We start from the raw sequence: 22072 nt of genomic DNA, 5'->3' as shown, positions 1-22072 counted from the left end.
TTCTTTTCAGCCTAATGATTTCTTTCTATCCTTGTGCATATGTTACAGCCTTCCTCTTGACTGTTTGCTGTCAACACAATTGAAAAAAGCTTTGTATCATACAATTGCCCTTGTTACGGTGAAGTGTTCAGAGTGTAATTTGGCTTTTGTTTAGCATTTGGATTACCTCCAAGGAGTAGAATTATCTCAAGAAGGTGTTTTTTCCTTTTATACCTCATAAGTTCCATTGAAGAGAAACAACTTTGCTTTTAGTATGCAACTAAAGAAAAAAATAGCTAATGACCTATCTAACTTCAAGATTTTGAAAAGCTAACTAAACTTGTTCCTCTGTGTTCCCAGAAAACCACTCTAGCTATATATATTAAACCTTTTAGTAATTTATTATACGAAACAAATTCTTTCATTAAGAACAGCCAGATTCATTTATAGCAGCTGTTAAGTTTTGTTGAATGTTAAGTTTTTACAGGCTCAAATTTTGGAATAGAGGGGTGCTTTGAAAATAATTAAATCCTTAATCAAAGAGATTAATGCTGTGATGCATATAACTCTTTCTACTAAATCCGATGCTTCTGTTTCTACAGCAGGAAACTGGTCCCAAAAAAAAAATCTGAATGTGTCCGCCAGGCTTTGCTTTATGGAGTGTGTGAGACTTGGGAAATCTGTTATAAGCACTGGCTGTTGGAAGTTTCAGAAAATGAAATTATATTTATGGTGTGTGTAGTACTGAAATTTCCTTGATCATTATTTCTGAAATCCCTTCATTTTTGTTTGCAGAAGACCCTTTTGATGACTTTTTTGGTAACAGACGAGGGTCACGTGGAAACAGAAACCGAGGTGGTGGATCCTTCTTCTCTGCCTTTGGTGGCTTTCCTGCCTTTGGGAGTGGGTTTTCTTCCTTTGATACAGGTATTTATTTATTCGGCTTATGTACCTCCTCTCCATTAGGTCTAGTACTCAAGACAGTTTACAACATACTTATAAAATACAAACATTAAAATCAATAATACAATATTAAAATGGAACACAGACATTACAAACCAATAACATAGTAGAATACAAACATTGAAATAAATACATCTAAAAGAAGAGTGCCATCCCTAAACCCTATTCATGCCGATTGTGTATAATGGTAGGGTGTACATGAAACAAATTCAGTATAGGAATTAGAAATATAGACCTAATTCCTCACTGAATACCTTCTAAAGTTCTTTTTCAGCAAAGTGGGCTGCCTTTTGAAGAGACCCTGGTGTACATGAAAATGACCAAAATAGGCTAGAATGATGGGACTACATAAGGGAATAGTGACTTGGATCCAGAGTATTGCTTTAGGTATATCCCAAGGCTTGGATATGCCCTGTGCGATTTCTCCCTCTTTGAAGTGTCTAGTTCTGTTAGTATGCTATTCATTTGTCTCGGTTTCAGAAGTAGTATAATTATTTAGATCCCATCTAATGTATTGGGAAAGTAAACTGAGTCAGTGTGATAAGACTTAGATTTTTGTATAACCGTATAACTTAATTTTCACATTTAACAGAAAAGGAGCTGAGCTGTGCTTTGTAAAATATTGGTGCTTTTAAATAAAAAAAATGGATCCTAACTTTATCTTGAATTGGGCCCTCAAAAACAAAGCAGCTATGATTGCACCCTGTAAGATTTTCTGGGATTTAGTATTGCTGATATTTAAAATAGAAGTTTTCAACAGCTGCAGTTAGTAGACATGGTTGCTGAAGCTATTGGTCTTGGTATTTTCTAGATAAATGTGGTGCCTTCTGCCTTTAGATGTTGCTTTAGTCAAGTACATTCTGGCACTTTTGTTTCCTTACCAGGTTTTACTTCGTTTGGTTCTTTGGGACATGGGGGCCTTACTTCGTTCTCCTCAACATCGTTTGGTGGCAGTGGGATGGGTAACTTCAAATCTGTATCGACTTCAACTAAAATAGTGAACGGTAGAAAAATTACTACGAAGAGGTACAGTGACTTAACTGTTTTGGTAGGGTAGAAATGTAAATACTAAAAGAATATAAAATGGTTAAAGCTGTTAAAAATTAATCACTACTTTCATGTCGTAACCTGCTTGGGCAAGTTTTTACTTAGAAAGATTTAATGTAGAAAGGATGATGGCATGCTATCTCCATTACTGGTACATAAAATTGCCATAATGCCTGCTAATATGCATGGTGTGTGTGTGTAGGGGTTCTCAATTCCTGGGCTTTTAGGTGCTTTATGTATTAGAAATGTGATAATTATGGCTTTGTTGGCTCCTTAGGCAGTTTAAGGCCTTCTGAAATTAGAATTGTGCTTAAAATGGTGGTTTGCCTAAAAAGGATTCATTAAAGGCTTTGGTAATATAAATGCAAACAATTGTTCCAAGCTTTTGTATAAGATGAAGCTTCTAATTTTACCTGCTGCTATTTGGTTCCTATCTGGTCCTAATCACTTTATGGACAAGATGTTCTTGTTCCACTTGATTTTCTGTTGAAAACACTTCAAAAAGACTATTAAATGGATTTTTATCCTGCAGAATTGTTGAGAATGGACAAGAGAGAGTAGAAGTTGAAGAAGATGGCCAGTTAAAGTCTTTAACAATAAATGGTAAGGAGCAGCTGCTACGCTTGGATAACAAGTAATTCAACGCACGCATTTAACAGAAATTTTAAGCTGTAACAAGCACCCTTTGAGGATTAACAGGAACATTTTTTGAAGATTTCAGACGAACTCTTTCATTATACTTGTACGTAATCTAAAGTATTTATAAACAGCTCATCGGAGCTTATGATACTGTCAGACTTTTGCGTTAATTGCTGGGACCACATGAATAGGACCATTTTTTGTCCTTAAAGTTGTTGTAAATTTCTGTATGCACTTTGCTTTTTATTAAACATAATTCTAGGTAACAGTGATCCTGCATTAGTGCTAGGGTGAAATTGTACACTAACACTAGCATGAATCCTGCTTTTTGATTTTTTGTTTTGATATGTGAGCCAACTAGTAGTTTACATCTGCTGTGAAGTTAACATTTCCAAGGCAAATTTAATTTCAAGCTTTCAGTATTTCGTAGTGAATAATGTTAATATGTTACTGATGGTGCATTTCTGGTTTAAACAAATTAAGGATGTTTTCTAGTTGTGCATGAATGCTGGCTATAGTAAGTTTTGACATCTAAATGTGTAATGTTAAGCCTAGGCTAACAAGTTAAAAAATCTAGTAAGCTTGGGTATTTTGTCATTTTGCTAAAACATTCAAAATGAATAAATTCTGCTGTTTGTGGTGCATTCTTCCATGGGTAACATTTGTAGCTTTTTTTTGTGCGCCTATGTAACTTGGATAACCGTTCTTTGCTTCCAACACCTGCTCCCTTCAGACTTCCTTTTCAGACATCCCTCTATATAAAATTGGATGCCGCTTATATACTGGCCACAATGTTCCCAGCTAGCAAACTGTAATTCTTTTCAGTTATGTAAGAATAACACAAATCATACTCTAAATTTTTGTGAACGTTCAAAAATTATTGAACTGCAATTTCTAGACCAATGCTTCCCAAATTCAGCTTTCCAGTGGGCAATGGTGCTGAACATTAGTTGATATTCTATACATCTTTTCTTCTTCCTGAAGAAATAGACTGCCTCCAGAAAACAAAATAAGGGGCATGTCTTAAAGTGTGTGTGTGTTTACAAAAAAATACCCTATTATCTGGGTTGCTTGTTCTCATAAAAGTACCTGCAAGATCCCATCAGTACAGGCTCTGGGACCAGACCGTAGTAAAAACAATTTCAAATTAAACTGTGAAGTGATAGATTACATTGGGGATGAGGAGAGAAGGTATGCTGCTAGTTGGGAGCACTGCTTTAAGCCATTAGGATTATCAGTTATAGCTGAGTTTCTGGCTGCTGTTTCCATAATTTTAATGTCAAAAGGACTGATAATTGATTTGAAAGTGTATAATGTTTGGAAGGCATGTTAAGTATTATGGGATCAAATTTTCAACAGAGATCATAACTCTGTTCTTCTTGAAAGCAGCTTGTCTCTATTTGGAAAAGTGTGCATGCTTATTGGTTTCTAAAAAATGCTCATAGTGCTTTGTACACCAAGGAGCTCCAGCAGAACTCAGCAAGAACAACAGAAGTGTCCAGTCTTCTCTTTCCTGTTACCTCACCCTAATCCCCAAATTATTACATGCTCCATGTTGTGTGTGTGTTTGGGGGGGGGGGTTGACAGAAGGGCAAAGTCAGCAAAAATTCCTCTTCCGTTGATGGCAAACAAGGTGTTGGAACCCTTTTCCTGAGTAAATATTTATTTTAAAACATTACTCCTTCAAACAAACTTTACTAAGGCCCTTCATAAGCAAATCTCTTCAATGGTTGCTTTCCTCATGAGTATTATCTACTCTTCCTCCCACCCCGTGATTACCTTTGTTATAATTAAAGCTTTCTGAATATTTAAACTTGCTGAGAATACAGGTGTTTCAATCAAAGGACATAAAAAAGATAAAATGAAACCTTATAGCACAGAACTAAAATAATAAACTCTGGGGTTTTTTGCTTTGTAGTTTATTTTTGATTTCTGTTACATTACAGGAAAGTAATCCTAGAATGGTAAGGATGAATGCCATTAAATTGTAAGAAACAAATAATTACCCTTGCTGATCACTGAAGCCCTTTACTGAGATATTGGCCAGTAGCCTTGTTAATTTTCCATTCTTTATTATTTAGGTTCACCAAAATTATCAAAGGAAAATAATATACTGCATAAATGGGTTATTTTCTTGAAATAATCAACCTCTTGGCATTTTCTCAGCATTCACAACTGAAGAGTGGTGTGCAGTGCTATTCTCATCATATTACGCAGTTAGAATCTAGAACTCTACTACTGAATAAAACTTAAAGTGAGGAAAGCAAAGTTTGAATTCCTATATTCTTTTTAGTTCATTCCTACATATGCATATTGGTTAAGAAAAATACAGGTACCAGTATGCCACAGTTTTATTGGTCTAGTTAGCTAGCATACTATATGCAGGCAAACCAGACTGTTGCGTGAAGAAAAGGCAAATTCTGCATCCTCACAATTTATCCAGTTTTATGTACATTTGCTTGTTTTGCCTAATGCAGAACCATGACGTGACAAGACCACTTTGTATCCTGCTAAGAGCAGAGTTTTCCAGGATATTGAATTGTGCCTAATAGTAATTTTTGCATTTGTGTAGTGTTAATCACGGAGTTCTAAATTACACACCAAACTTTGTGTCATGTAGTCAAAATTCCCAGGTACTGGTGCCAATGCCACGACCTCATACAAAGGATTTTGAAAAGGCAGGTGGACATTGCTTACCACCAGCTCTTATATGCCTGGTTCCTTTTTGGCTTGCTGCGTTCATCTGAACTGCTGGTGTGGGTTGCTGGCTTATAAACTACTTCCCTTACATCTGTGGACATTAAGAGCTTTTGACTATATGAACTATGGTTCACTGCACAGATGCAGAAAACTGAACTAGCTTCAGGTTACTGGGGCCTAGGGCAGCAGTACTGAAAATGATACACAGCTGAGGCGAAAGTCAAGTTGCAGAATAAATGCAGAGTGGCTACCTGTGGTGTCCCCCTGCCCCCACACACAGATCCTTTATTTTTTTCCATACAAGGCAATGGAATTTGACTTTGACCATTTGAAAAAATGGTGACTGTCATGGAAACCAATGACTGAGTACAGCTGACCCTGTTCCCTATTTGTTCAAATGGGGAGGTAAGTGTGGCCCTCAGCAATGGTACAGCTTCTTGCTGTGGCTGCCATCTGTCACTCCTTCCACCTTGCTGCTTGCTTCCTGCCTCTTACACCTTTCATACCATCTGCCCCAACCTCTTGCTTCAGGTCTTGATCACATCAAAAATCATTGTTAGCTATATTTAAAAAACCTCTGGGTAATGCTTGTTCATGGGAAAATTAGTTTAAGAATAGAAAAACAAGAGCTACAGATGAAGATGCCTGAACAGTATAGGTAAAATAAGTTTGTATGGTTGGTTATGTGCTCGTGGAGGACAGATGTGTGGGTCTGCTGCTTAACACATTATTACTCTTCCTCTTGAGCGATTGTGCATTTTGTCACTTGTGGGATGTGTGGTAGCAAATTGCTAGTATAAACTATCCTCTAATCCTGGGAATAGATGGGCTCTAATCCTGGGAATAGATGGGCTGCGCTCACAGTTGTTTTAAGAGGCGTAGCTGCTGTGTCTTCTGACACGCAAGTTTAAATCTAGTGGGGAAACAGTTGTGTCCTGTATTTTTAATTAGTGCTATTGACATTTTTTTCTGTACAAATTTGGGTAAGTCTTCAAGGTTCTTAAGGTCAAAATTCTAATAAGAGTAACAGCACGATTTAGTTTTGTGTTTTATTCAAGTATAGGTGTTGCAGTAGCTACAATTGTCTCCTATATTGAAATGTGAAGTATTTGACATTTCATTGTTTTGAAAACTGGTTCAATTACTGTAGCAATCAATTCTGATTTTTTGAAATTATGAATAAAATGCAGTTTTATCTTAAGTGCAATGAATTAACCTGTCTTCTATCTAGTCACTAGATTGAATGCTGTCATTGTACCTTGGGATTGATTTCCAACAAGGTATTGATAAAACTGTCCCTATTTCTAAGTTATGTTTTGTAAAGGAAAGAGTTCATCAACTGTTTTGTGTCTACATTCTGAGACTTTTAATTTTGAAAGTTTTGGCACCTGCCATTCTCATGTCTGAACTTTCTCTGTTGCCTGTCTGCCTGGCTAAACATATCGGTTTTGTGTGCAAGTGGCATTTGTCTAAGTGTCGTGCATTACTGTGTTACAGTGTGTTTGGAGTGTTCTTTTTTATACTAACTATATTTACAAATTAAACTTGAAATCTGAAATGCAAGATCAGTGTTCAAATTGTAGTTAAATGAGTCACTTAGCCTCAGTTTCTTCATCTGTAAAGTGCATGCTGTATCTTGTAACAGTAAACATTTAAGAGAGCTTGCTGATACCCTTTTAAAAAAAATCAGTGAGTTACAGCCTGTAGTTCATAACTTGTGGCCTCATTGTGATGTATAAATGGGAGGTAAATGCCAGGTAGCTAGAACTGTTTACTCTGCCAAAACTTGTCTGATATAAACACAAGGCTTTGCGTACTCTGCATTAAAAGAAAAGACCAGTTTTGTCATTCTGAAGTTGATATGCATTTTATACCAATTAAATGCTTTAATATATTTTGGTAAGTAATTAGGACAAAACTATGAAGGGCACTGAAAGTCTTGCTCCTGATTAGAGGAAATAATATACCAAATATTTCCTATGCTCTCTCGAGCAAGTTTTCAAGATGCCCAGTTTTAAAGTCTATATCAAAATACCATACTTAGTCTGTGTTCGCATAGAATAAATGACATCCTAGATTACTTGCAACACTCCTATAAGTACAAAAATGTAGAACTTACATGAACATATCTTTGAATTCTTGAAGTGAGTCTTTTTGAGTGGATTTGGATTGCCTGTTAACAATCCACATATCATGATGATAGTCTCTTCCTAGGTAATCTTGCTTCCCATTGATTGTTACTGCTCTTAAATAATGAATAGATTATCAAACAGTAATCTAATTATTGATATGTGGCAATTTCAGACATGGGCCAGGTTTCCTAGAGTTGTTTAGGATCATGGAATGGACTTGTGTTAGCTCAGTGTGATTTCTAAATTTTTTCTTTGAACAGCTGACTCCTTATGTCATTATCACAAACTGCTTTTGCAGCTTCCTTCAGTTGATTTTCCAGCACAGAAACAAGTGTGCTAATGCAACCCTAAGCAGAGTTGACCCTTTTAAGCCCATTTACTTCAATTCCACGTAGGACTGCACAGTTAAGCTCCTTTAAGCCCACAGAACTGGTTGTACAATTTCTTGGATTGTGGCCTAGCCTTCTGAATCTACCTTTTGAAATGGGTATGCATAGAAAGACCTCTATTGGTTATTCCACTTAATTTGCACCCTAGAAAGCTTATAGAAAAATGTAGTGATGGAGAAGCCAACTGACAAACGCTGTCAGTTGGGCAAATAAGTATACAAAGCTACTAGCCCACTAATATTTTCGCTATACAGTCTTACATAGTATAGTGAATCATGGCATGGGGCAAACATCTTTATCAAAAATCTTTCCTACCTGATTACTTTAAGCAACTTTTTAGTTGTGACGTGCACGTGTGGCTCTTCCCATGTGTAGCATCATTATCATTTTCTTTGTTGTATCTCTTTCCTGAATTTGTCTGGCTCTAGTTTCCATTTGCTAAACTTCTTCCTGATAGAGGCTGTATTCCACACAAATTTTGGACTTCTGTTTTAGTACAGTTAGTTTTCTGGTAGCTGTAGACTGGGGGTGGGTAATTCCTTCAGCAATCTTAAATCTACCAAAGCAAGTACTAGAAATTTTCTTGTGTTACCTCAGCGAGGGTAGTCTTACCTAAGCAAGCAGCCGTCAAGAGCCTTGCTAGGCTACCTAATAGCCTATTGGACAGATTATTGGTAAGGACTTGAGAGAGTTGACCTAGTTTCTCTGTAGTAATTCTCATCTTGGTTTCTTAGTGACACTTCAATTCCTGCTTTAAACATTATCATTACCTATACTGTAATAAGGGCTGTGTTAGTCTTCTAAGCTGCAATGAATCAGCAGGGTGGCATTTTCAGCATCATCTCTACCACTGTTTTGTTGCTAAAAATGAGAGAGATCTTACATAGTTACTCAGAAGTTGTATTTAACCCCACCAAAGTGAATTTTGTTCACTGTTCATGTTCAGGAGCCTATCACCTTCTTCAGGTGGGTTTTCATTAATCAGTTGCGGGGCGAGGGGGCGAGCAATCTAGATAGCAATTTAAGTTTTAAATGTTTGATACTTATAGGCAATGAAGTTTTGATCATAAAGGTGTGTACTGGAATGTTAAATTTGGTCCTGTGAACATACAAGTCCATGAAACTGGCTGTGGTTAGTCCTGCTTATACTACTGCTGCTTTCTTGTACAAGTGGGGGCACCATCTTGGAGTTTAAATTTGGCTTGTTGTACACTTGTTCAAAAAGTGGTTTTCTTTTGTAAGTGCTCAACCACCAGAAACCTTGAATGGAGCACTTGCAAGAAATGATAGCTATAGGCTGAAAGAGTTAAAAAAAATAAACACGTAAAACTTCCACTTTCCCTCAAAATGGTTTCTGTTGGCCTTATAATTGGCCTGCATTTTTCTCCCTGCTCCTTCAGACAGTGGTGCCTGTCAGTCTTCTGAAGAGTTCATGGTTTAAAAGCTGGGCTTTTGACCAGTAAGATCTCTCAGCACTAAAAGCAATCACTCTGGTTTAGAACCTGTGGAACAGAACAGCTTATACTGTAACTTGCTTATGTCTGGTTTTCTTTTCACCCCTCTCTCACATGAATTACTTTTCACAATTGTATTTCCAAGCAACCTTTAGTCAGATGTTTTCATAAAGTTCTGAGTAAGCTGCTTAGGTGTGCAGATGGGTTAAAGACCTTGATTTAGTAGTAGAGAGATTCTTATATCCGCCCTGAGCCTGCTGGAAATGTGGGGAGGGCGGAATATAAATCGAAAATAAATAAATAAAAAAAAATACTTTTAAGTCACATTGTCCTTAAGACAAAAATAAGGGCTCTAATGTGCCTCTTGACTCATAGCTATTCTGCTTGGTACTTACAAGGGCAGTTAACTTTGCTTTCCTTTGTGTGTCCTCCCTGGAAAGTTTACATAAGATTGGATCCCATGGCAACAGTATTTTTTTCTTCCATAAATCACTGCTGTTGAGTGTACAAATATTCTGTCCCAAGCAACATATCTTCTCTTGTGGGAGTCTCTCAGAAGTACTGTGCTGTGTTAGATTTTCGACATGAGAACACAAACCAAGTAGTCTGCTTTTGTCATGTAATTGGGCTCTGGACAAAGAACAAAGTTCATTGTTGGGTGTGGTGGTGAAAATTCCCCAAATTACTGTTGTCTTGGGCATCAGGTTTGGGCCTGCTGGGTGACAGGAGGCCATGGTAAGAGTCTGGAATAGCATATTTAAAGGACAAAGTAGGTCATGATTGGGTAGCTAGACAGCACAGTGAGCCAGAACACAGCTTGTGCCATGGTACCATATGTACACTCACCCCCTGCAGCTGCCAACACAGCTTGCTGAAGCTGAGAGGACAAGGGAAAGGGAAGGAGACAGCCCAGAGCGTAGGTGGCACAACCTACATTTATGGCTCTTTCATTCTAGGTGTGAGGACTTGTGCTTGAGGCAGTTTCTCAGTTCAGTGGTGGACTTTCAAGTTTCCTGTATTCAGTGAACATCCATTCTGAACTACCTTTTTCTAGGGGTGCCCCACTAATTAAAAATTTGACTGTGGTGTCTCCCTTTTTTCTGAGCAATAGCATTTTAAAATACTGGATGCAACCATGTAAACTAAAATAAGAAGGCCAATTCATATAGCTCCTATGCCATGTTGTTGTCTAATGTTTTGTCTAATGTCAGTTCTAGAAATGCTTATGCCCTGTTTCAGCATTTCTTCAGCTCTGTATTGGATTTATGCTAATATTATGTCTTTGTAAACTAGCATTTATTTACCCTACGCCATTGTTTATTGAAATGTCCTTGATACTGACTGTGCTAATCTCACACTAAGTAATCTGCCTTAAGTGTCAGTGAGAAAGGCGGACTATAAATGACATAAATAAATGGATAAGTAGAATTTGAGTCCAGTGGCACCTTAGAGACCAACAGGATTTTCAGAGTATAAGCTTTCAAAACTCAAAGCTCCCTTCTTAAGACACAAGAAGGAGTGGAGGTCCCTGAGCCTTTATCCGGTCAGGAGGTAGGAAGAATCAAGCAAAGAAGAGTCAGGATGTAAAGGTACAATGGTATACTGGCGCGCGAATGGAGCACCTGGTGGGGAAATGCAGGCTTATGCCTACATCTCCGCCACTTCTTTTGCCCACTGGTGATGGGGCCAAGGAGTTCCCTGGCCCTGACAGCAGCACCGGCACTCTGCCACTCATTGGGGAAGCCCCCGATGAGCAGCTGATTCAGGGGTTTAAATGCCTCCCTGCTGCTCGCAGCGGCAGGGAAATGGGCATTTAAACTACTTGACCCAAAGCTTTCCGAAGCATTACGAATGCTTCGGAAATCCCGAAGCTTTCCAGAGTGGGTCCGATTCGGGTATTTTACCCGAATTGGATTCCCGAAGCATACACCCCTAGTTTGTCCAGTGTAGAGAGTGGAAGGGCATTGATGGCACTTGATAACATATATAACATTGGAAGAACAACAAGTGAATGAAACTGAGCTGGTATAACTGGAGTTGTTAGGTCCAGTGAATATGGAGATGGAGTTGGCATCTTTGTTTAGTACATGCTCTGGTCTAAACATGAATATTGACTTGTGGAAGGCATTCTGGCAGTATGAGGGAGCAGTTTTTGATGCTTTCCCCTCCCACTGCAGATCCTCATGATGTTTGTGGAGTCTTTGCACAATTTGAAATTGATGGGGGCATAGCAGGCATGAACAAGAAAAGGGAGGTGGACAAGTTCATCTAGCACAACTGCCACACCAGTTTGTCTAGAACACTACCTGATGTCTTGGCCGGATAATAAAAGATTTTAAAGATTTGCTAAAACTGACTTCTCCAATATTGACTGATAAATGGATTTAAGAGTTTAGGATGAGCTGAAAGAATTGGGCTGCAAGACTTCTCCAGTATTCATTTATTGAGTGGTATTGAGGGATTGCTGGTCTTCCCCTTGGCCATTGACCTGAGGGATTTCTCAGGTATCTCCCCTCTGTGGTGCTTATGATCTCCCTGAAAATATATGGATAGATTGTCCAGGTTTCTACACTGATGTTGACAATATTCAACTGTTTCTCCAGTTGAACCTTAATCTGGATAAAATGGAAATGCCTTGAGTTGTGTATAAAGCCAATTCTAGAATGATTTAAGTGGATTTGTATTCCTGAATCAGTAGGTTCCCCGTGCTGGAATGGTTCTAGATTTGTTAGTATCACTGGATGACAAGGCATCAGAGGATAGCATGGGGTACTTTGTGTTACCATTTGTTTTACTCTGTTAGTCTGTGTGCCTAAGGATTTTATATGACTGTCTGTTTTGTGTATGAATTTTGTAAACTTCACTGAGGGCATTTTATACCCCAAAGAAGCTTATAAATTACCTAAATAAATTTGCACCACACTGTTTCTAAAAAACAGATCACTGTGTGGGAAATCTAGCTTAGAATGGTGTTGAACAAGGCAACTTATTGGTATCCACATACTGACACAGTTCCTCTTAAGGTTGTTCATCTTCACTTTTTATTTCCAAGTGGCTTAATATTCCTTGTGATAGTTCAGCCAAATAGCTCTTCTTAGTCTTTGCTGCCTAGAATGTAGTAGTATAGATATAATTGTCCATTACTTCTCGACACACAAAGGAATGTTTGTTCCTACGTGGAAACGACTCATTTGGAATTTGCCTTAAGAGTTACTGATCTTGTGCATTTCCTTGTCAGTGGAGTCAGTTAAAGGACACATTCACTTTTTGATGTAATGAATAGGTTTTTGTAACTCCCTTTTGTTCAAACCCAGAGTACTGTTCCAGCTCAGTTTCTTCTAATTATAGCTTGAAATCTGCTTGTGCTACAGGCATCTGCTTATAACCAGTGGCTGAGCAAGGCCTGTGTTAAATGTAAAAGTAGTTTGTGTGTTCAGTATCCTTATTTGCTTGATCATGGTGACATGAAAGTCATGACAGATCTGTTAACAAAGGGGGTAGTTAGCTCGTATGAATGCAGACCCTTGTCAGTATTATCAGATAAGATTGTGTCTGTATGCTTCTCAGCATTCCAAATATTGCACTACTTGAGTGCATAAGAACACATTGGAAACCAATTTGGGGATGGGCAGTAAAGCCTCCCTCCCAACCTAGGACCAAGTTTTAATAAAGGGGAGGCAACACATTTCCGATGTTTTCCAGGAACTAGTTGTGGAAAGGTGGAAGATACTGGTTCACATAGAGTGGCATGCCAGGTGGCTAGAGTCTTCAGCAGTGAATGAGTAGATGGAGAAGGAATGGCTAAACCACTTCTCCTGAACTCTGAGCTTCCTCTGCTCCTGAAATGTGAGGCCATTTAAGTTTTTGCATATATGTATTTAGTTTCTATATAACTTACATTATATGGGTTGCATGCTAAAACTTGGCTATGGGTGGCATGTATTGCCATATCAGGCATAATTCTACCAATGCAAGAGGCTATTCTGGCAGAGGAGTTTCTTGCATTGATGAGCTTTTCCTTGCACTGCTAAGGTTCTTCTATCTAAGCAGAGGTAGGATGTTATCCATAGTTTTCCTACAATTGGCTTCTATTGCATGGCCTAAAAGAACCCTAAATAAAGGGACAAAGTATTGAGATAAGTGTTAGCTCTCTGCCAGCAGCACAGTTTTATGCTTTTGCACATCACCTTTCAAACATCACGTGCTGGGGACTTGCAGTATATGGACAACTCGTTGTTCTGTGCTGCCATTCTGCCTGTCGTAACAGTGGGTTTTTTTGATAGCTGACTGCCATTTCAGCAGGTTACATAATGAAGAAAGGTAGGATATGTGCCTTTATTGTCTAGATAATTGTTTATACACCAAGGTGAAGAGGATATGTGTCCTTATTGCTGTTTTTCTGGAACTCGGAGGATGTTTAAGGGTGCATTAAAGGGTCAGTGTGAGATCTAGAGCTTTTTAGCAGACATCTGAGTTAAGCTAAAATAGGTGTTTTGCTTGCATTATGACAGCTGCTTGAAGACTGTTTCTTCCAAAGGGGAGAGAAAAAAGGTTTATGAAAACCCTTCCCTCTTTTCTGGTGCTTTTGGGCAGGTGCTGGAGCCAGCTGGTGTGGCTTTGCCACACACAGAGCCTGTTGGGTGAGAACCTGTGGCAATCTTCATTATTCACAACTCTATGTAGTCTGTCCAGGGTAAAGGTAATTAAGATGATAATCTGGGTAGGAGAGATCTTTACAAAAAACAAATAACTAGAACTCCAGAGAAGTATTTCTTTGAGGCTTTTAAAAAAGTTTCTGGAGTAAATAAAGCCTGATCAGTCAGAGGTGAAGTATTGGATAGCTTGCCCTTCTGGTTAAAACAGATCTTTGATAAATGTCCCAGAGCTGTTTTACAAGCTCTTGATGTCCTATTTCTTCGTCTTTCTATTTCTGCATAGGATGGATGATGTCTTGAGGTTCATTTGCCAATCCTCCTTCAGCAGAACATACTCCAAATATCTAGTTTGCAAACAGTAACACCATAATTGATACCAGTTAGTGATGAATAACAATAGTTAAAACTGAGGGAGCATTTTTATCAAAATTTTAGGGGAGTTGCTGCATCCTGCGTTCCTTCAGATGCTCTGTACATGATCCACTATCCATCTGCAGCTGTTGCTATTGCTGTTAGTGTTGGGTTGTGTTCAGAGAAATGCACTTGAAATGGATACCTGCCCAGTCACCCATCTTCAAGCTGGGATAATGGCAAGTTGAGAGCATCTTGAAATATTTCATCAGTCTCCTCATTGCTTTTATATTTGTGTCCACCTTAGGCTTAAACTTTGGGAGGGCATTTTTATCAGAACAAAGCTGCTTTAGGTTAGTCTGGGTTTCTTTTTCTGCTTGAACGATCCTTTGCATGCTATCTGTTGTGGAGTTCTTAAATTTACTGTAATATTTACCCTCAGGGTTGAAAACTGCTTGGAGAGAACTGTCAGGAAAGGTTTCCTTGTTGCCAGCGTGCCTAGTTGTGGATGCCACTGGACTCAAATTTGTTACTCTTTCACTTTAATCATAAGGAAATCTGCATCTTGTTAAAACCTATGCAAATAGCCCACTCCTTCAAGGAACTAAACTACAAAGATATAATAAAAATGCTTCATGGAAGTGCAGAACCTCAGTTCTCATGCAAAAACAATTAAAACGTTGGACATGAAGGAGGGATCACTGAGGGAATGCCAAGTGAAGCAAAAGTCATGACCCACTGGTGGAAGATGCCAACAGAAAGAGACAGACTAATCTCCTGGGGAAAGAGTTCCATAGTTTTGGTGCCACTACTGAGAAGGCCCTCTCCTAGGTTGCCACCTGCCTAATCTCGGAAGGTGGGGAATGGGAAACAGAGCTTCTGAAGATAACCGTGTTGCTCACGTAGATTCGTAAGGGAATAGGCAATCTTTCAGGTATGTTGGTCCCAAACCATATAAGGTCAACACCAGCACCTTGAATTGCACCCAAAACCGAATTGAGATTCAGTGTAGATGGGCCCAAACTGGTGTGGTATGGACTGTACAACCCACTCCAGTCAGCGCCCTGGCTGCAGCATCATATACCAGTTGAAGTTTCTGAACAGTTTTCAACACTTCTATGTAGAGCACATTGTAGTAATCTAGTCTAGATGTAACCAGGGCATGTACCACAGGGACCAGATTTTTTCTGCCCAGGAAAAGCTGCAACTGGCTAGCCAGTTGAAGCTAGTAAAAGGCACTTCTGGCCACCTGCTTATACAGCAGTAGCCCTGGGTCCAGGAGCATCATAGACTACAGTCCTATTCTTTCAAGGGGAGTGTAACCCCATCCATAAGGGATGACACTTTAAATCGTGAGTTAGAACTTTTGCTACCTAACTGCATTTCTGTCCTGTCAGGATTAAGTTTCAGTTTATTAGTCATCTGCTCTAAAACCACCTCCTAGCATCACTTCAGGATTTCTTCAGCCTCCCTGAGATCAGCCAGAAGAGTGAGATAAAGCTGAGTGTCGTCCACATATTGGTGACAATCCAGCCCAAATCTGGATGACTTTACCCAGCCATTTCATGTAGATTTTAAGGAACATAAGACATAAGTTGGAACATTTCAGGAACCTAAAGCCCAAGCAGCTGAGCAGCAGTCCCCCAGTACCACCTTATGAAACCTGCCGTCCAAGTAGAACCAGAACAACCACAGAACGGTACCTCCCCAATCCCAGCTGGGAAAGGCAGTCCAGAATACCGGATTGATGGCACCAAAAAGCCACTGAGATGTCCAAGAGAATTAACGGCGTCATGCTTCACCTGTCCATCTTCTGGCACAGGTAATCTACTAGGATGACCAAGGCTGTTTCAGTTTCATAACCAGACCTAACACTAGATTGGAAAGGATCTAAACAACATGCCTCATCCAGGAAAGCTTGAGCTTGTCCAGCCATCACTCATTCAATCACCTTGCTCAGAAATGGAACATTTGAAACTGGTTGATAGGTATTGAGATCTCCTGGATTCAGGGCAGGCTTCCTTAGAAGTGGATGGATCACAGCCTATTTTAAGACCGGGGTAACCACCCCATCTCTCGAGGCACTAACTACTCAGACCTGCCCAGCAAGCCCTTCCTGGCAGATTTAAGTAGCCAGGAAGGGCAGGGGCTATACAAACAGGTGGTAGGACTGGAATCTCCAAGGATCTTGTCTGCATCCTCAGACTGAATAATCCTGCCGCCATCTGACCCAGTCACTGCTAATGTAGAATCCAAGTCTGAATGTATACAAGAGATTTTATCTGCAAAGTACTGAGCAAAATGGTCACAGCAGGCCACTTTCTGCAGGCTAGATCCCAACAGGCCTCTGACAACTTGGAACGTCTCTGCTGGCCTACAGTGTGCAGATGTAATGATGCAGGAAAAGTGTTGTTTCTTTGCCACCACCACTTGCACAGAATATGCTTGAAAATGAACTTTAGCCTGTGTCTCGTCTTATATTTGTCTCCAGTCTTCCTCCACTGTCAATCGAATAGTTTCTCTTTTCATCGCAACCCCTCTGGAAACCAAGGGCCTACTGGCTCTCTAACACTTGAGATAAGACGCCTGGGAGTGATCACGTCAACCACCTAGGTAATTTTCTTATTTCAGAGGTCAACCAGGGCATTGACAGGAGCACCTACCATATCAACAGGAAATTCCCCATGAGTCATCAGCCATTTGGATTTATCTGGCTCCAGGGGTGGATCATTTTAAGAGATTCCCCCATCCTTGCAGAGTCTTGGTATCCGTTTGAGTAAACCCAAGCAAATAATGATCTGTCCGTGACAAAGAAACCATCAATTCCTCCACCCTCAGATCGCATTCTTCCTGCCCAGAACAAAATACCAGATTAAGAATGTGACCTGCACAATGTGTAGGACCAGTTATTACTTGAGAAAGTCCCATGGTTATCATAGAGGCCATGAAATTCTAAGCTGCTCCTGACGAGACAGCCTTGACATGAATGTTGAAGTCTACCAGGACAACCAGCCTAGGGGTCCTCAACACCAATCCTGAGACCACCCCTGTCAGCTCAGGCAGGAAGCCTGTTGATCAGAGGGGTGGGCAGTACACCAACAGAATCCCCATCCTGTCTCTCAGTCCCAGTATTAGGGACACGGCCTCAAAGCCAGTAGTGTATCTGAACGGGGCACCATGCTAGGGAGATAGTCCTTACAGACTACCATGACATCACCGCCCTGCTCTCCAGGCCTATGTTGATGTATCAGTGAGTATCATTGGGGACACAGTGGGGAGATTTAACCCCTCCCATCTCCTCCATCAAAGTCTCAGTGATAAGGTGGGTGGGTTCTGTTGCCATGTATCTCTAGGGATTTTTCTCTCAGCTATTTCAGGTGGGTAGCCCTGTTGGTCTGCAGTAGAAGACCAAGAGTCAGGTCCAGTAGCACCTTCAAGGCCAACTAGATTTTCAGGGCATGAGCTTTTAAGAAAGCTCCACTCCTTGCATCTGATGAAGGGAGCTTTGACTCTCACCCTGGAAATCTTTAAGGTTCTATTGGATCCATCTTACTCTTCTCACACTTGGTGAGGTTTTCACGGTGATAAGCGGGTTCAGTGCAGTGTTTTTCCACCCCACCCCCCATTTCATCCCTTTGAGGTTTCTGTTCTCAGAGGAAGCAAAGACATAGTGGAGAATAGGGGACTCTTCACTAATCTGCTGTATCTGTTGGCAGTTGTTCAGGAATTTGAGGAAGTCAAAATTTCTTTTAAAGGAACTTGGGAGTTCTCTTGCGCAAGACCTGTGCCTGTGTTACAAATAGGTGTTACGGTCTTGGTTTCAGACATAGGTAATTCTGGAAATTGAATGAGCTTTAGAGTTATTAATTCCTCATTTAGTTGAACAAACTTTAGAAGACATGTTTGGGCATACCGTCTTGGCAGCAAATCAGTCATTTGCACGCTAAGTAAAGTGTCATAAAACAACCCCCCCACTACATTGTTTATATAAAGATAGTTACTATTGGTACATACTATTAATATAACATACTCTTTGTTCAAAGCATTTCTCAACTTTTCTAGTTTTGACAATAGCTTTAACAATAGGTCAGTAGGGTTAGCCATACATTGTAGATGGGGAGCTAAGACTGAAAGCCTACTTGCTACATTTGACAGAGTGAGGTTTGAATCCTTGTTTACAGCTCATGCTCTTAGCCACCACAGTTCCTTTGGGAAAGATTTGCAGAACTGATCCCATGCTTTAAATAAGGTTGCTGCCAGCCTGTGCCCACACAAGCCCGTGGAACCCAAGCCTTTTATTTGTATACAGTCCTTTTGAACAGGCTGGGCAGCTGTTCCTTCTGGCTAAGCAAAGCAGCCCCAGCCAATTAACTCTGGTGGGAGACTCATCCCTTGAGATACCTGTCCCACTTCTTGGCTTGGGGCTGCTGTATTGAGGACGTGGGTGGGTTGTCTGGGGTTGCCAGAGATGTATGAATGCTTAGTTTTGGGTTCCCACGTTTTCAAAGTGAAACCTGCTCCTTTATAGTCTGGTATCTCACTTCTGGTAGCGCTCCACACCCTTCCCATACCATGCTCCATCTCTGGCCACTACGGCTTTAATGTAGCACCTTTTGCAGATCTGCTACACCTACAGGCTTGGGCTATGTCATTGGATTACCTAACTTTCTTCCACTGGTGTTGTGGCTTTACCATTGCAAAGCAGAGAGACATTACCTTTGCATCAGCGGAGAGCCACATCATCAGCATCCTGCCTAGCTCAGCCAGTCCTTTGCATCAGGTAGGATTAGGCCCAAGACTGATTACTGATTTCGGATTACTAGAATTGTAACTTTGTGCTACTTGAATCTGTTCAGCATGAGAGAAAAACACACTGAAATGAAACCCTTTGTGTTCAGCAGCGACCTTTAACACATGATGTGTCGGTGCTAATGTTGGTTCTACAGAGCTTTAGTTTGGCAAACGGCTAAGCATTCTTGACTCGCAAGAGTTAGCTCAGTTTCAAAATAGTTTGAGGCTCAGACTTGCCAGATCAAATCTTCCAAAAATAGGAGGCCGTTGCACAAAGTGCTACAAAATCTGTCAAAAGGACCCAGCTCGATAGTCTTTTTTAAAAAAAAATCAGGGTAATGCTAAGAATTAATAAAGCCTTCCTTTTCCCCTCATTATTTATGGTAGAATTCTTGAAGTATTATGTCTATAGTTAAAATAATTTTCAGAAGAGGTCTGTGTTGCTCAAGGCTCTAGAAACACACTGCACTTGCATGAATAGATTGGAAGTCATTGCCAAAGGAGTCTATCTGTTGGTCAAGCCCTCTTTGCTCCATCAGTCATGTAGCTCTATTCCACACAACCATTATTTCCTTGCCTCATCTCCTGTGTTATACACCTTCCTTCACTGTCCACTGTGCCCATTTTTCTTTCTCGTACTTCTAATTGTGTTGGGGATTTAAATTTTGCTTTTAAATGTCAGTCTTTGAAGATGGTTTGCCATTGATACAAATCCTGAAATAAAGCAAATACGATACAAGTACAGTAAAAACCAAGTGAAGGGATCTCCGTATCATTAAAAGTACGAGACAGTAAAACAGATTTTGTCTGGCATCTGAAAGACCAGCGAACTTTCCACTGATGCATGTTTACCTGGTTTGGCTACCACCACCATCTCCAGTTAATCCAGCTCTGCACTGGAGAGAGATCATAGAAAACCCAGCGTTTGTGCCAGAGTTTGCCTTTAGCCATGGCTAAATGAACAGGCCAAAGTTAACAGTCTGTAACAGAATTGGAGTGTCCATGTTTTGCTGTATGATGGCTGAAATGCAACAGTGAATCCATGAGCCCCCCACCCCCTAACTAGTAAAACACCAATTAAAGCACTGCAGATTTCACAACTGCCCTGACATTCCATAGATAGTTTCAGCATGTTTTCAGCCTCCAGTTTTAATATGATGATCCCCCCCGCCCAATAATATGAAATGCCAGAATGTTTTCAAGTTTTTGCAGTTAGTCAAACATATATAGAAATACTTTGTTGTATTCAAAACGAAAAAATAGTTTTTAAAAAAGCAAATGGATTTTATAACTTTGCCTTTTTTGGAATTGTTGCAGTGTTCTGGGTTTTCTTGGAATTTCAAACACTAGCTGGAGAGGGGGGAAATCGTTCAGAAACATTTGCATGAACTATTGCTAGCGATATTGTAAACTTTTCAGATACTTACTGGACAATGCAAAAGGACTTACAGCATCTACTGTTACTGAACTGAAGAAAGGCGTACCTGTTGAGGCATTCCAACTGAATGCTAAAAACTAGGGTCTGTCTTTGTGGGGCGACTTCTGATTTGTATTATAGCTGCAATTCCTGTTTGTTAGTTATTCAAGTCTCTTGGCCAATTAAATTCACAGTGTTCTTAAACAAACATGTAACCAGACTTGGTACTGACTTGTATATAGTGACCTAGGAATTTATAGTGTTGTGGTTATATAATTTGAACAAATATTACTGTTTGAGAATCTGATCTATCATCTTAAAAAGTTATGGTCTATATAATTTTGGAGAAAAAACTGAAAGCAAGTAAACTTTTGAACTTAAAACTCTTAGTTGAGGTCTAGTAAACACCGCAAGGTGGTACTTTGCTTGGCTTAACTGTACTAATCTGTATTGATCTGAACCGGTAGCAATAAAAATAGTGACAAGGGACAATCTTGTACCAAAATATTTGCCACTGCCCTCCAAGCTATTTGTGGGCAAGCATTAGTTGTGCAGCACTCATATGTAAAACAGCAGACAGCCAAGAGGTAGAACATCAGATGGGCTGTCAGTCGGCACAGCATGAACTGTCCTTCAGCAAACATGACTTTTGGAAGAATGTAGAGACTTGGCCAAAATCTGGTGCATCTGAGCTGCCTTTCTTTGGACAATAGGACCGCAGTGTATTGATGGCTGCGTTTGGTAAGAGAGCATCATAGCATGGTTCAAATGTAGCTGTTGAACCTCTCGACAGCATGTACCTGTTGCTGGATCCCCAGCTGGTGTTCAGAGAACTTGCAGCGTAATGTTTAGAGTGGGAGTGGGGTTGCAGTCTGCATTGTTTGCTCTAGAAATTCTGTTTTCTCCACGTAGTATTAGAAATGCAAGTGCAATTGAAGCAAGGCGGAGCATTGGTTGCTAAACTGTTACCAAAGAAATGAGAGCCTGAAGTAACTTTTTTCATCTGCCTTGTTCCTGTTACTGGAGACGAAGCTTATATCTGTGTTAATTTGCTGTGAGCAAAGGTGCTGCTGCTATTCCTTTTTCTGTCTGATAATTCTCACTCTCCAGGCAGTTACTGAGTAGCCTCTATTTCTAATCATCAGTGGAACTTCTTTCTGTGGCAGCAGTAGTGAGTCATGTGGACTGGGGTGTGCGTGTGTGTCACCCTGCTGCTGCTTAGAGGCTTCCCTGTGAGAGCTCCTGCTGTATCATGGCTGAGGCTGAATTGCAAACCCCAAAGTCCCTGGATGAGCTTGGTAGGCGGCCTTAGGCAGTCTTGGGAGCTCAGTGGGAGCTTCCTGTACGTGAATCCTCTTGGTGGTTGATGGCATGAATCTGGGAGAGGATTTAATTTCTCTGAAGTGCAGAAGTGCCAACATTTAAAAGTACATTAAAAATACCGACTTGAAGGCCAGTCTTGTTAATTTTGTTGGAATACTAATGTGGCCATCAGCCTTATGCTGAGCCATACCATTGGTCAATCGAAGTCAGTCTTCTCTAACTGGCAGTCTTT

At 40.2% G+C, this 22072-nt stretch overlaps 1 protein-coding gene across 1 annotated transcript in view; it reads left to right on the top strand.

The window, feature by feature from the left end:
- Positions 1–22072, top strand: part of DNAJB6 (DnaJ heat shock protein family (Hsp40) member B6) — a 61905-nt gene that overhangs the window by 24318 nt on the left and 15515 nt on the right. The window contains exons 6-8 of the mRNA XM_054991135.1: positions 775–906; positions 1827–1968; positions 2522–2592. Of these exons, the coding sequence (XP_054847110.1) occupies positions 775–906; positions 1827–1968; positions 2522–2592 (345 nt within the window). The remainder of the gene's footprint in view (positions 1–774; positions 907–1826; positions 1969–2521; positions 2593–22072) is intronic.

The sequence above is a fragment of the Eublepharis macularius genome, chromosome 11 (assembly GCF_028583425.1).
Source record: "Eublepharis macularius isolate TG4126 chromosome 11, MPM_Emac_v1.0, whole genome shotgun sequence".
NCBI lineage: Eukaryota > Metazoa > Chordata > Lepidosauria > Squamata > Eublepharidae > Eublepharis > Eublepharis macularius.
Note: the sequence above shows the minus strand (reverse complement) of the source record. Positions and strands in the feature narration are given on the sequence as shown.